General features: G+C 39.1%; 1 protein-coding gene across 1 annotated transcript in view; it reads right to left on the bottom strand.

The window, feature by feature from the left end:
• XK (X-linked Kx blood group antigen, Kell and VPS13A binding protein) overlaps positions 1 to 6,794 on the bottom strand; it is a 106,316-nt gene extending 99,522 nt beyond the window's left edge. Inside the window, exon 1 of the mRNA XM_059679654.1 lies at positions 6,337 to 6,794. Within this exon, the coding sequence (XP_059535637.1) occupies positions 6,337 to 6,581 (245 nt within the window). The 5' untranslated portion in view covers positions 6,582 to 6,794. The remainder of the gene's footprint in view (positions 1 to 6,336) is intronic.
• Between the last annotated feature and the right edge of the window lie 5,602 nt (positions 6,795 to 12,396).

Raw genomic sequence — 12,396 nt, 5'->3', positions numbered from 1 at the left:
CATTTGCGATAGCATGAATGGAACTGGAGAGCATTATGCTAAGTGAAATAAGCCAGTCAATGAAAGAAAAATACCACATGATCTCACTCATCTGTGGATAATTAAGACCATTATAAACTGATGAGTAAAAATAGATACAGAGGCAGAACAACAGACTGTCAAACTACAGCGGGAAGGCTAGGGAGGGTTCGGGGGCGGGAGGGGTTGGTGGTAAGAGATCAACCGAAGGGCTTATATGGATGCATAGGAGCATAACCAATGGACACAAGACACTGGGGGGCATGGGATGGTCAAGGGGAGAAAAAAAAAGGAGACATATATAATACTCTTTATAATACTTTAAGCAATAAAACAACAAAAAAAAAGAGTTATGAATTTTGTGAGCCAGTTGTTAACCAACTGGTAGCTTGAAATAGGCCATAATGGGAATTTTACATCACATAAATCAGCAAACATTGCAATCATGGCCTTTTCCCCCAAAAGAAAGTTTATTAGCTTATCACTGTAAAATATTAGTAAGGATATATGTACAACAAAATGTTAAGAATGTTCTCTTTAGTCAGTCAAATTAAAGGGTTTTTTTACATTTTTAAATTGTGCTTATGCATTTTTTGCTCTTGTCATTTTTAGCAACAAATGTTTTACCTCAATAATGAAATCAAGCTTAGAATTTTTAAAGACTAAATAAAAAAGCAAACAAAAAAATGAAACACAGATACATGCTAAGAAAGGAGTGAATGAAACAGAAGGTCAGAGGAGAAAGCAATTCTCTTGATGCTGAGGAGGGGGCATTAAACAAGAACTTACAAAATTGTAAATGAAATGAAACTTCATTGTCTACCAATGCAAATTAAAGAATGTCCCAGAAAGAGTTAATCACAGAGATGGCCCTGAAGCCCAGGTGGACCCCTCACAATCCATTGTTTTTCCTAAGAAAATACATTTATCTTAGTACTGAGTTTTACACATTATAAGTATCTGATACATTTGTGAAAGGCCCTAAGACAGTGATGGCGAACCTTTTGAGCTCGGCGTGTCAGCATTTTGAAAAACCCTAACTTAACTCTGGTGCCGTGTCACATATACAATTTTTTTTGATATTTGCAACCATAGTAAAACAAAGATTTATATTTTTGATATTTATATTATATATTTAAATGCCATTTAACAAAGAAAAATCAACCAAAACAATGAGTTCACATGTCACCTCTGACACGTGTGTCATAGGTTCGCCATCACTGCGCTAAGACCTCCACTACTTGCCACTACTGGTTAAGAAACTGATAAACAAATTTCTATTTCTTATTGAAATTCTCTGACTCATCCAATTACATCAATCGTGGGTTTTTGTTGTTGCTGTTTTTGTTTTTGGTTGGTTTCTTTTTTTTTTGCTTGAGAGGTTGTCTAAATATAGCCATAAATTAAATATTTTCATCAAAATCATTCAAGATAGTTTTTCCGTATCATGTAGACAAAGCACATCAAACTCACAGTGTATGGGCCACATGAGGCCCACAATGAATATTTTTGCAGCCCAGCAAATATAGTGGTATGCAATCAACATTTTAATAAAAATTTCGTAACTTAATTTTCACAATATCCTGTTATACATAATTATTAACGAACTACAACGTTCACTAATGACTGATTACTATAATCATGTTGCATTCATTTCCCTCATGCACTTATGCATAGGCGCACCATTTCTCTCCACTAATGATAGCAGAAAATATTTTAGCAGCCTATTGCCACGTCATTAGTCTTGTACTGACTTGTTTGGTGTGCACAACAGGAAATATTTCGCTTTCTGAGAACAAGAAAAATAGGTTTATTTGCATTACGCTTATTAATTTGTGCAGTTATTCAGTTTCTGGTAAGTTAATGTTCAAGAAAAAACATTACTTTTTAAAATGTTCTATTATTTTATGTTAAATGATTACTCATTTATTTCAGCCCTTTGTATTCAGCATGTCTCTATCGAAATAAACCTACGTTTCTATGAAAATTGGAGCTTTCATTTTTTTGCAGCCCATATAAACTTAAACCTTGTTTGTTTGGCCCATGTTAGCCTTTGAGTTTAATGTGCTTGATGTAGACCAAGGACTGGCAAACTTTGTCTGTAAAGTATTTACAAAGAATATTATTTTAGGCTTTGCAGGTCATGGCCTCTATTGCAACTAGTCAATTGTGCCACTATAGTGCAAAAGAAGTCATACACAGTACATAAATGAATGAGCATGGCTGTTCCAATAAAACTTTATTTACAAAACAGGCAGTGGGGGGATTTGGCCTGTGGGGCATATTTTGCCAACCCCTAATGCAGATAATTAGCAGGTAGATCCCCTTTACCCTCCAACTTTACCTCATTTTCAAGTACCATAGTAAAACCATGCATGTTGGTGTCAGCCTAAATAACCAACGGTAACAGAAAGCCTTGAAGGTAGTTAATAAAAACACATTTCAAAAAAAATACTGACTATGATTTTTTTCTATCATGTTATCTTTGTAAGACACACATGCTTGATGAGGCTACCTAAGAACCAAACAATAAAAAATGGCATGTGACCTCTGAAAAAGCACTTGCATAATCTCACTGAGCCTCAATTCCTAAATTGTGAAAAAGAGATAATGACAGCTCACAGGGTTTTACAATGGATGAAATTAAATATTGTATGTAAAAGCACTTTGCAAACAAAAAGTGGTCTTTAAAAGTAGGGTATTATTATTTTAAAGTCTTTTGAAGGTATACAATAAAGAAAAATACTATAGTGAATAATTCTGCAATGTTCTATAAAATATTACTGGAACTTCTTAGCTTTTATATTATAAACATAGATTTTTATGAGCCATTTTTCCTCACCAGTAAATGAAAATAGAGGAAAATTACTTGAACTAGTAACTCATTTATATTCATTCCTTCTCCCAATTAATTTCTAAAATGAACATATTGTAAAAGCATAAACAAATTTTGTTGTTGCTGTTAAGAGTATTTCCACCCACCCTCTGGTTTTTCAGAACATCTATTATTATTCACAATAACACTGCCCTTAAAATAAAAAAAAAAATCAAGACATTATTTATTCTTTGTTCTTATTATTGAAACCTGGCCTTAATTAGGAAATAACCATAAAAACTGCAAGTCTAGTTTTAAATATAATACTGATATAAATGAAATATGCTGCTCTCCACTACATCCCCAAAGGAAAGAACAGCGGGGTCTAGATTGCAGTATTTAGCCCATCATCATTATAATTCAGTTTAACTGAGTAAATTCAAACACAGAATCTCACCTAAAAAGAATATGTTGGGCCAGTTAGTGTGCACCCAAAAATAAACAGAGCTAAATTTTCCAAAAGCAATTTCAAAATATTACTAAGCCTAATTGATAAGGCAGGAAAAGAAACACACCATGACTCTCCTTGGGGGGGAGGGGGGGGGAGGAATGTTGATCCTATGTAAAATCTTAGAGTTAAAATAGAAACAGTCAACAAAAAAATCTTCCAAAACATTAAGTCACGCTAATACACAACATTAAATTGCTCTTTTTTTCATCTGGAAGCTAAGAGGCTTGTAACTGCATTTTGTGTATCTCAGCTCTAAGATCATGTTTGTGTATCTCAGCTCTAAGGTCATGGGTCCGATATCTCCTGGAAATAAATCAGCTGCATTAGAATGACAGAGTTCTTGTTGACAGAGGGGAATGTTTGTTTTTTATATTTTATTTTGTTGTTCCACAAAAAAACAACAACAATGACTTATTCAGAATTTTCTGGAAATATGTCTTTTTATGGGGTTGAAACTCTTCATGTGGCTAGTAATCTCTTCAAAGCACCAAACTTTATTTTTTAATAAAGTTTAAATATTTTCACTGTAAAAACTGAAAAACTAAAGGAGGAAATGATGCACTTTCTATATTTTTCAGGGGAAAATTAAAATCACCCATAACTCCACCATCAGAAATTACCACTTTTATCTTTGCCATCCTGTTTTTTTTGTTTGTTTGTTTTTGTTTTGTTTTTGTTTTTGTGAATTTTTTTTAAAATATATTTTATTGATTTTTTACAGAGAGGAAGGGAGAGAGATAGAGAGTCAGAAACATCGATGAGAGAGAAACATCGATCAGCCGCCTCCTGCACATCCCCCACTGGGGATGTGCCCGCAACCCAGGTACATGCCCTTGACCGGAATCAAACCTGGGACCTTTCAGTCCGCAGGCCGATGCTCTATCCACTGAGCCAAACCGGTTTCGGCTGCCATCCTGTTTTATACATAATATTATATAATTAGCTTTATCATAAGTCACTCTTAGTATTTACAAAAATATTAAATGAGCCCTATCTGGTTTGGCTCAGTGGATAGAGAGTCGGCCTGCGGACTCAAGGGTCCCAGGTTCGATTCCGGTCAAGGCCATGTACCTTGGTTGCGGGCATATCCCCAGTAGGGAGTGTGCAGGAGGCAGCTGATCAATGTTTCTCTCACATTGATGTTTCTAACTCTCTATCCCTCTCCCTTTCTCTCTGTAAAAATTCAATAAAATATATTTTAAAAATATTAAATGACAGAAATGATAGGGTATTATCATTGACCTGGATAACTGTTTAGGTTGTTTTTAAATTTATCCAAGATGACCAAACTTTCTTAAGACTGAACTACTGATAAAATGCACTCCACACTCCTCTGCCTTCTTTCACAGAGTGTAAAGAACATAATTCACTCCACTCTATTTCTAAGAAGCCTTGTGGACATAGTCTAGGGTCTCATTTTCCTCATCTATAAAATGGAGACAATTACATCTAGTTCATGATGAGGATTTGATGAACTGAGGCATATAAACACCTACCAGACCATCTAGCACAAGAAGCATTTGACAAATGTCAGTTCCCTTTTCTCTGTCACCTTACTTAAATATCTGCCAGTACTGAGTTTTCTTTTCACAGATCAGGTTGAGACATGATGAGAGCCTTGCCCAAAGTCATATAACATTGATTTTACTGAACAGGAATACAATCAGGGTGCTATGGCATACTAGGCCAGGGAAGATGAACTCTCTCCTCATCAAATGGCTCCAGGTTGCAGGAGTTTTAAATTTCCCTCACCCACTTTGTCTCCTTTTCTGTTTCCCTCTCCCTCTCCCCTGCCTCCCCTTTCTCCCCTAACTCTTCCCTTGCTCTCAAAATGTCAGTAGCTACTTCTTACTTCTGCCAATGTACCTGTTTCTCTTCCTTTCTAGAATTCCGCAGCTTCAGGAAAATGTGTTTGTCCACTTTGTCCTGACTGTGTGCAAACTACAAGTCCACATTCTGAGTGTCAGCTAGAATGGTTGTCTTTAATATGAAGTGCAATGCTTTATTAAACACTTAGTAAAACCTATCTTGCTGCTTAACTTTCTGTTGTGTATGTGGGGGTAGTGGTGGTGTTGGGGCCTCCCTAGGTTCATGGCCAGCTGAATAGCTGAATTTTATGGCTGCTGAGGTGCCTCTTTGGTCTTTCTGTCTTTCAATTCCTCTGTCACCTATGTCTAAAGTTCAGTAATATAAATTTATTTCTAATCCAGATAGAAGCCCTTGGTTTTGCTTTTCCTACAGAGATGAAAGACATCAAAACAACACATTTTAAACTCTCTTCAAGGTCCTTGGATAAGCCAAAGTCTACTTCATTACCATGTATTTCCTTGCTTTGTGTTAATAAAAACTAGTTTGTCTTTCCTTAACACACCACAAGTGTTTGTCTTCGTGGCACGTTGTGTTCCAGCTTCAAGGACCAGGTTCATAAGTCAGGCTGGGGCGGAAGATGGTTCTACAACCCTGTATGTTTCCACACACAAGAAACAAGACTGATGTGTGGCTTTCTAGAGTTATGTATGAGAGTTGAATAAATTAATATTTGTAAAGCGTTCAGAACAATGTCTGTCACACAGTAAACTCCACGTGCTGAATAAATTAAATAATCTGTCCCCGCTTTTGCTCCAACTGCAATTTAGGACACACTTCCCAAGGGTTCGTCAGGACCCAAGCCAAACCTGCCAGAGCCCACCTGACCAAAGAGAAAGCCACATGAAATTGCCATTTTTGTCAGTCAAATTCCGTTGAATGTCGGTAATTTCATAGGCAAGAACCTAACAGGAACACAGTACGCCCAGTTTCATTGCCACTATCCCAGGAGTCTGTCTCATTCCTGGGTCTACAACGGTGGCTGAGAGTGGAGGTGGGCCGCCTTGGGCCCTGTCCCCATTCCCACCACCTGTCCCTCCTGGTAGGCCGCCTCCCACCTCCCGGGCCGGCGCGGGAAGGGGAGGCGGCCGGGGTCTGGGCCTGGCACCCGGGGTCCCGCACGCACCTGAAGAGGGGTCCGAGCTGCAGCAGGTGCAGCAGCAGCACGAGCGGCCGGTCGCGGCTGAAGTCGCGGTGCACGAAGAGGAGTGTGAGCTGCACGAGCGCGCAGGGCAGCAGCGAGAAAAGCAGCGTCAGGGACTGCCACATGCCGTCCCCGCCCGAGCGGTAAGTGCTGCTCAGGTACAGCGCCGCCATCGTCTCGGCCACGAACAGGAACACGGACGCCAGCACCGAGCCCGGGAATTTCATCTTTGCGTGTCAGGGGAGCTCCGCGCGGGGGCGGCCCGACACGGCCGGCCCCTCGGCTCCCGCTCTCCACGCTCCGCGCTGCCCGCCTGAGCGCTGGAGCTGATCCCAGGGGCGACCTACTCCGCGGCTCTGAGGCGCCGCCCGCGGCCCCGCTGGGACACGCCCACGTGCGCAGCCGTGCGCCGCCTCAGCGCCCCAGTGCCCGCGCCTGAGGCGACAGTCCCAGGGCGGGTCGAGAACCGGTGCCCTGCAACGGCCGGCGCCGGGGCTTTGAAGGCGCCGCGGCCCTGCTGGCCCCGCGCGCGGCCGCTGGGTCCTAGAGCCCCTTGGCCGCCGTTTACGTTAGGAACCTTTCACATCCCTTTGAAAAACTGCAACCAACGGGCGGGGCGCGGGGGGGGGGGGGGGGCGGTTCGCGCACAGAGTTAGGGTCTGGCCGCCTTTCCAGCCCAGTTTCTATTTTCTGAGCCTAAGGAACACCTAATTCCTCAAAGGGCCTGCGTTTCTGGTCATTTAAAAATAACCTGACACACACACCTTTCAAAGTACAAGGATAGAGCATGGACCTATGAACCAGGAGGTCACGGTTTGATTCCTGGTCAGGGCACATGCCCGGGTTTCAGGATCGATCTCCAGTGTGGGGCGTGTAGGAGGCAGTTGATCCATGATTCTCTCTCATCATTGATTTCTCTCTCCCCCTCTCCTTTCCTCTCTGAAATCAATAAAATACCTTAAAACAAAACACAACACAAAGCACAAGTGTATTGTCATGCACCCGAGGATTACCTTTTCACTGGGCCAAGTAAGCATGCCCTGAGGGTCTTTCAAATACAGTGGTCTGAAGCATTGCTGCTGGTGGTGAAACAGCACCAGAGATAATCCTTAGGAGCCAACACCATCTTTCCCAGTAAAACTGCCTACAAAATTAATTCCTCTATAACTGACTAACTCGGGGCAAAGACCAAGGCCTAATAAGGAAATGGTTTTCTAGCCTTGCTGGTGTGTGCCAGCCCCAAGACTAACACAATTTCTTTCCACTCACTGAATTTGTGACAACCTTCTGGACATCAGGATGAGCTCAATCCATCTTTTCCCTCAGAACTTGAGCAGGCCACCAAATCTCTCTAAAATTCAGGTTCTAACCCAGGGGTGGGCAAACTTTTTGACTCGAGGGCCACAACGGGTTCTTACACTGGACCAAGGGCCAGAACAAAAGCATGGATGGAGTGTTTGTGTGAACTAATATAAATTCAAAGTAAACATCATTACATAAAAGGGTACGGTCTTTTTTTTTTTTTTTTTTTTTTTTAGTTTTATTCATTTCAAACGGGCCGGATCCGGCCCGTGGCCGTAGTTTGCCCACGGCTGTAACCTGTTCCAAGGGACTAGACTTTAATAGTGACAAGGTCCTTTTTCCTGCTGAAATTACATGATTCCATCGATCTGCAGTAATCTTTAGCATTTTTCTCCTTTGGAAAATGATGTCAACACAAATAGAATGTGAACATTCCGTAGGAATCAAGACAAAAGTTGTAAGGGGAGAAAACATGAATAGCTGTGTTTCTTCATTTTTGTATGCCCTTGGAAAACCTATTTTTAAGGGTTAAGGGGAGCATTCCGCCAACAGCTGAGAGGTAACAGGCCCATTCTCTAAAAGGATTACTAATGTCTATTTATAGAATCCAGCCAGCCACCATGTCCTGGATCAAGATACACACACTGTCACAAATACAGAATAGGCAGCAACACTCCACAGAGTATTTTTATAATATTTTATTTGATGCTGTCTTAAGCTTTAAAGGAAACATTCATTTGTAGCTTAGAATTATTAGAGTACAATTAACATTTAGCATTAAGAGTTTATTTTAAGGAAAAGCATTATCACAGATTTTATTAAGTAAACTATACATAAATGGGAGTGGTAATAAGCCAATAAACAACATCACTTTAAACAAAGTCCAGTTTACAGCAAATTATTTTCTACAGTACAGAATAAATACAGAAAACACATTTGGAAATATCACAGTATTTAGAATATTATAACAGCAGTTTTAAAAAACAGTAAGGTGCATCTCAAAGCTTCTGACTCAATCTTGCTTCTAAAGAGATTTCATTACACCATGCAGTGACATGAAGGGGAGGCAACACCAACTGACTGCAGCACTTCCCCCTCTAGGATCAACTGATAACAAAAGCTAAAATCTGATGAGCATTTGCAAGTTGATCCTTGTCAGTCTGCACACCAGCTAACTTGCCCCAGTGACCATGTCTTTATCTATTATCATTTGCCTTTTTATCCTTGAGAAAAATGTATATGTTTGAGCTTATGATTGCTAGTTTCCCTGTCAAATACACAAATGGATTTAAACTAAAGATCAATTTAATGTCACATATTGCATTATATTTTCTTGCTAGGACTGAAATACCATCATTTTAAAAAATATTATATGCACAATAATAGACTTATAGGAAGTGATTTTTTTTTTAGTATAATAATATGTAACATACCAGAATATTTGAGGATTTGGTTTTCTTATAAAATACAGTATTATAACTTTTTGTGATATAGTAAAATATCTGACAGAATATTCTGCTCTATATTTAGACCTAATTGCTACACATGTCTTTGAAAGCACCTCACAGGACCTCTAAAGAAATATCTATAATAATAAAAGCGTAATATGCTAATTAGACCAGACAGCCAAACTACCTTCCAGACATCATTCTGGACGTTCTTCCAGACAAAGCCACAGTGGCGGGGGCTGAGGCAGAGGTGGGTAGGGGTGATCAGGCAGGCAGGTGAGCAGTTAGGGGCAATCAGGCAGGCAGAGTGGTTAGGGGCAATCAGGCAGGCAGGCGAGCAGTTAGGGGTGATCAGGCAGGCAGGCAGAGTGGTTAGGAGACAGCGGTCCTGGACTGCGAGAGGGATGTCCGACTGCCAACATCCCCCAAGGGGTCCCAGATTGCGAGAGGGTGTAGGCCAGGCTGAGGGGCCTCCTCCCATGCACAAGTTGCATATACCGGGCCTCTAATACGAGTAATAATTAGCAAGAGATCATAGAACCTATTTTTACACAAAGGCATTTTTTAATGTTTTTTTAAATTGATTTCAGAGAGAAAAAGGAAGAGGGAGAGCAGGATGGAAACATCAATGATGAGAGAGAATCATTTATCAGTTGCCTCCTGCATGCCCCCTACTGGAGATCGAGTAGGAAATCTCCGCATGTGCCCTGACTGGGGATGAAGCTGTGATCTCTAGTTCATGGGTTGATGCTCAACTACTGAGCAACACAGGCCAGACAAGGCATTTCAAAAGAAGTCTCTTGATTTGTGTGCAAAACTTCCAAAATTTTAGTTATATACTACAGATAAATGGTGTTGGATTTAATACTGATGGAAATTAATACGATTTTTAAGGTAATAATAACTAATCTTTATTTTTGGTATTTTTTTCATAATTTTATGTTTTTAACTCTGCCTTTGTGCTGAGACAAATCCACTTGAAAAGAGTACAATTTTATTAAAAATACTAATTTATTGAGAAGTTCTTCAAAGTTCAATAAACTTTAATATATGTATTAATTCCTAGATTAAGAATAAGCAATTATATCCTATAGACAGATTATTCTTTGGTATCCCCCAAAATAATTAAGGAATTGTACTAGTGTACTAGTAAATGTGAAATGTATCATTGGGAAGGTGAGCTGTTTTTCCCTCCAATGATAAAATTATATTTCTGTAAGTATTGTGAATTGTGCAAAAAATATTTTTGGTGAAATAAATTCTATTCACTTGGGAAATGCACATTATGAAACTAACACGTGTCGTTTGACTATTCCTGTATATGGCTTTGCAAAGTTTCTCCTAATTGTTGGATTCTACAAAATCCATTTTTAAAATGTTTGTTAATTTAGCACCATTAAATCCATAAGATTAAAAAATCTGACTTCCTTTCCAAATACAGCTATCACAAATGTTCAAATTTGGGAAAGCTGATAACTTTTTAGAGAATGGACTGCCCCTACTTATCAGACAGATTCTAAATCCAAACTTTTGCTCTAAGAATGTTCCACTCCTGCTCCTGGAAAGTCTATATAAAACTGATGGTATGCTTTGCATTTTCAAGAGCAAAGGGATTCTATAGTCTTAAGAAGACATCTATAATATTTAAATACTAAAGTCCTAAAAAAAAAACAGACAAAACTGATTATTTAAATCAATCTTATTTAAATGCATCCACATATGAGGTTACTAAAGTCATCTTGGACCAAATTCAGTATCAGAAGTTAATTTTTAATTGTTAATTGCCACATAAAACAAAACAGGGGAGGAGGGGCAGCATCAGAGGTCCCATTAAAACAAAGGCAAAAAGATTGTTTGCTGAATATTGACAGTTGTCAAGTATAGTCTATATCAGTGATGGCGAACCTATGACACACGTGTCAGAGGTGACACGCAAACTCATTTTTTTTGGTTGATTTTTCTTTGTTAAATGGCATTTAAGTATATAACATAAATATCAAAAATATAAGTCTTTGTTTTACTATGGTTGCAAATATCAAAAAAAATTGTATATGTGACACGGCACCAGAGTTAAGTTAGGGTTTTTCAAATGCTGACACGCCGAGCTCAAAAGGTTCGCCATCACTGGTCTGTATCTTCTTCAAACTAATTGCTAAGTTACAGCTACTTCACACACTACAAAAACAGTACACATTAAAGCATTGTAAAGTAACACCACACACAAAATACAAAAAGAAAGCATCAGCAGGAATGATATTACTCTAGTTAAGAAACTGTATTCTGTGTTTACACACAGGTATACACATCCAGATGTTTCTCCCCTTACCTTTTTAGAGTGCTCATGCTTTCTTAAATGAGAGGAAGGTGTGTATTTAGGTACTTTTTGAAGATCAATACCGATGTGTAAGACATTAAAGCCATCTGCTGGTTTCAATTTAGTAGGAGGTTCCAGAACAAGAAGATATATATATCTTGGTCCTAAAGTGATTCTGAATACAAAGACTAAGTAGAGAAGGCTCAAAAAAGAGTGGAGAAAGAGAAGACACAATTTTTTTATTATTTGGAGATACTTGCGTCATTTTCCAAATTTTTTGTCCCAACCTCAGGTTTCTGTAAGAGCAAGATTTAGTAGGTTTAATACTCTGGCTCAGACAAATTGTTGTATCTTTAATGAGCCTGGAGGGGAAAGTAGGAGAAGGGGTTAAAACTCCTCTGTAGAAAATAAATAAATATAATAAGCATACCATAAATGAACTAGGCCAGACTAGCCATGTTTTTATGGTGGTAGCTGGGCAACAGCACAATCAGGAGGTTGAACCTTACAGACACAGAACTCAATAACTTCAAACAGGTTTTTTTACCCAGTAGAGTTTTCTGAGTCTGTGTTATGTTAATACACCATATAAATCTCCAAAGCGGGGTAAAAGGATATAACCTTCCTAACTTATTTAATCATAGAACCTGTTTTTCCACAGGTCAGCTCTTGGCACTCTGTTCTGCATTTGGCAAAACACTGAGGTACTCAAATAGAATTCAGTGTGTTCTGTTTACATTTTTTTGTGTGTGACAACAAAAATATACCTAAGCTGAAGTGGGACTACACCAAAATAAAAAACTTCTGCACAGCAAAAGAAACCATCAACAAGATAGCAAGACAGCCCACTGCATGGGAGAACATATTTGCCAATGTTATCACCAATAAGGGTTTAATCTCCAACATTTATAAGGAACTCATACAACTTAACAAAAGGAAGATAAACAATCCAATCAAAAAATGGGCAAAGGACCGAAA

The sequence above is a fragment of the Myotis daubentonii genome, chromosome X (assembly GCF_963259705.1).
Source record: "Myotis daubentonii chromosome X, mMyoDau2.1, whole genome shotgun sequence".
NCBI lineage: Eukaryota > Metazoa > Chordata > Mammalia > Chiroptera > Vespertilionidae > Myotis > Myotis daubentonii.
The sequence above is the reverse complement of the archived record's forward strand: the minus strand, read 5'-3'. Positions and strand labels throughout refer to the sequence as shown.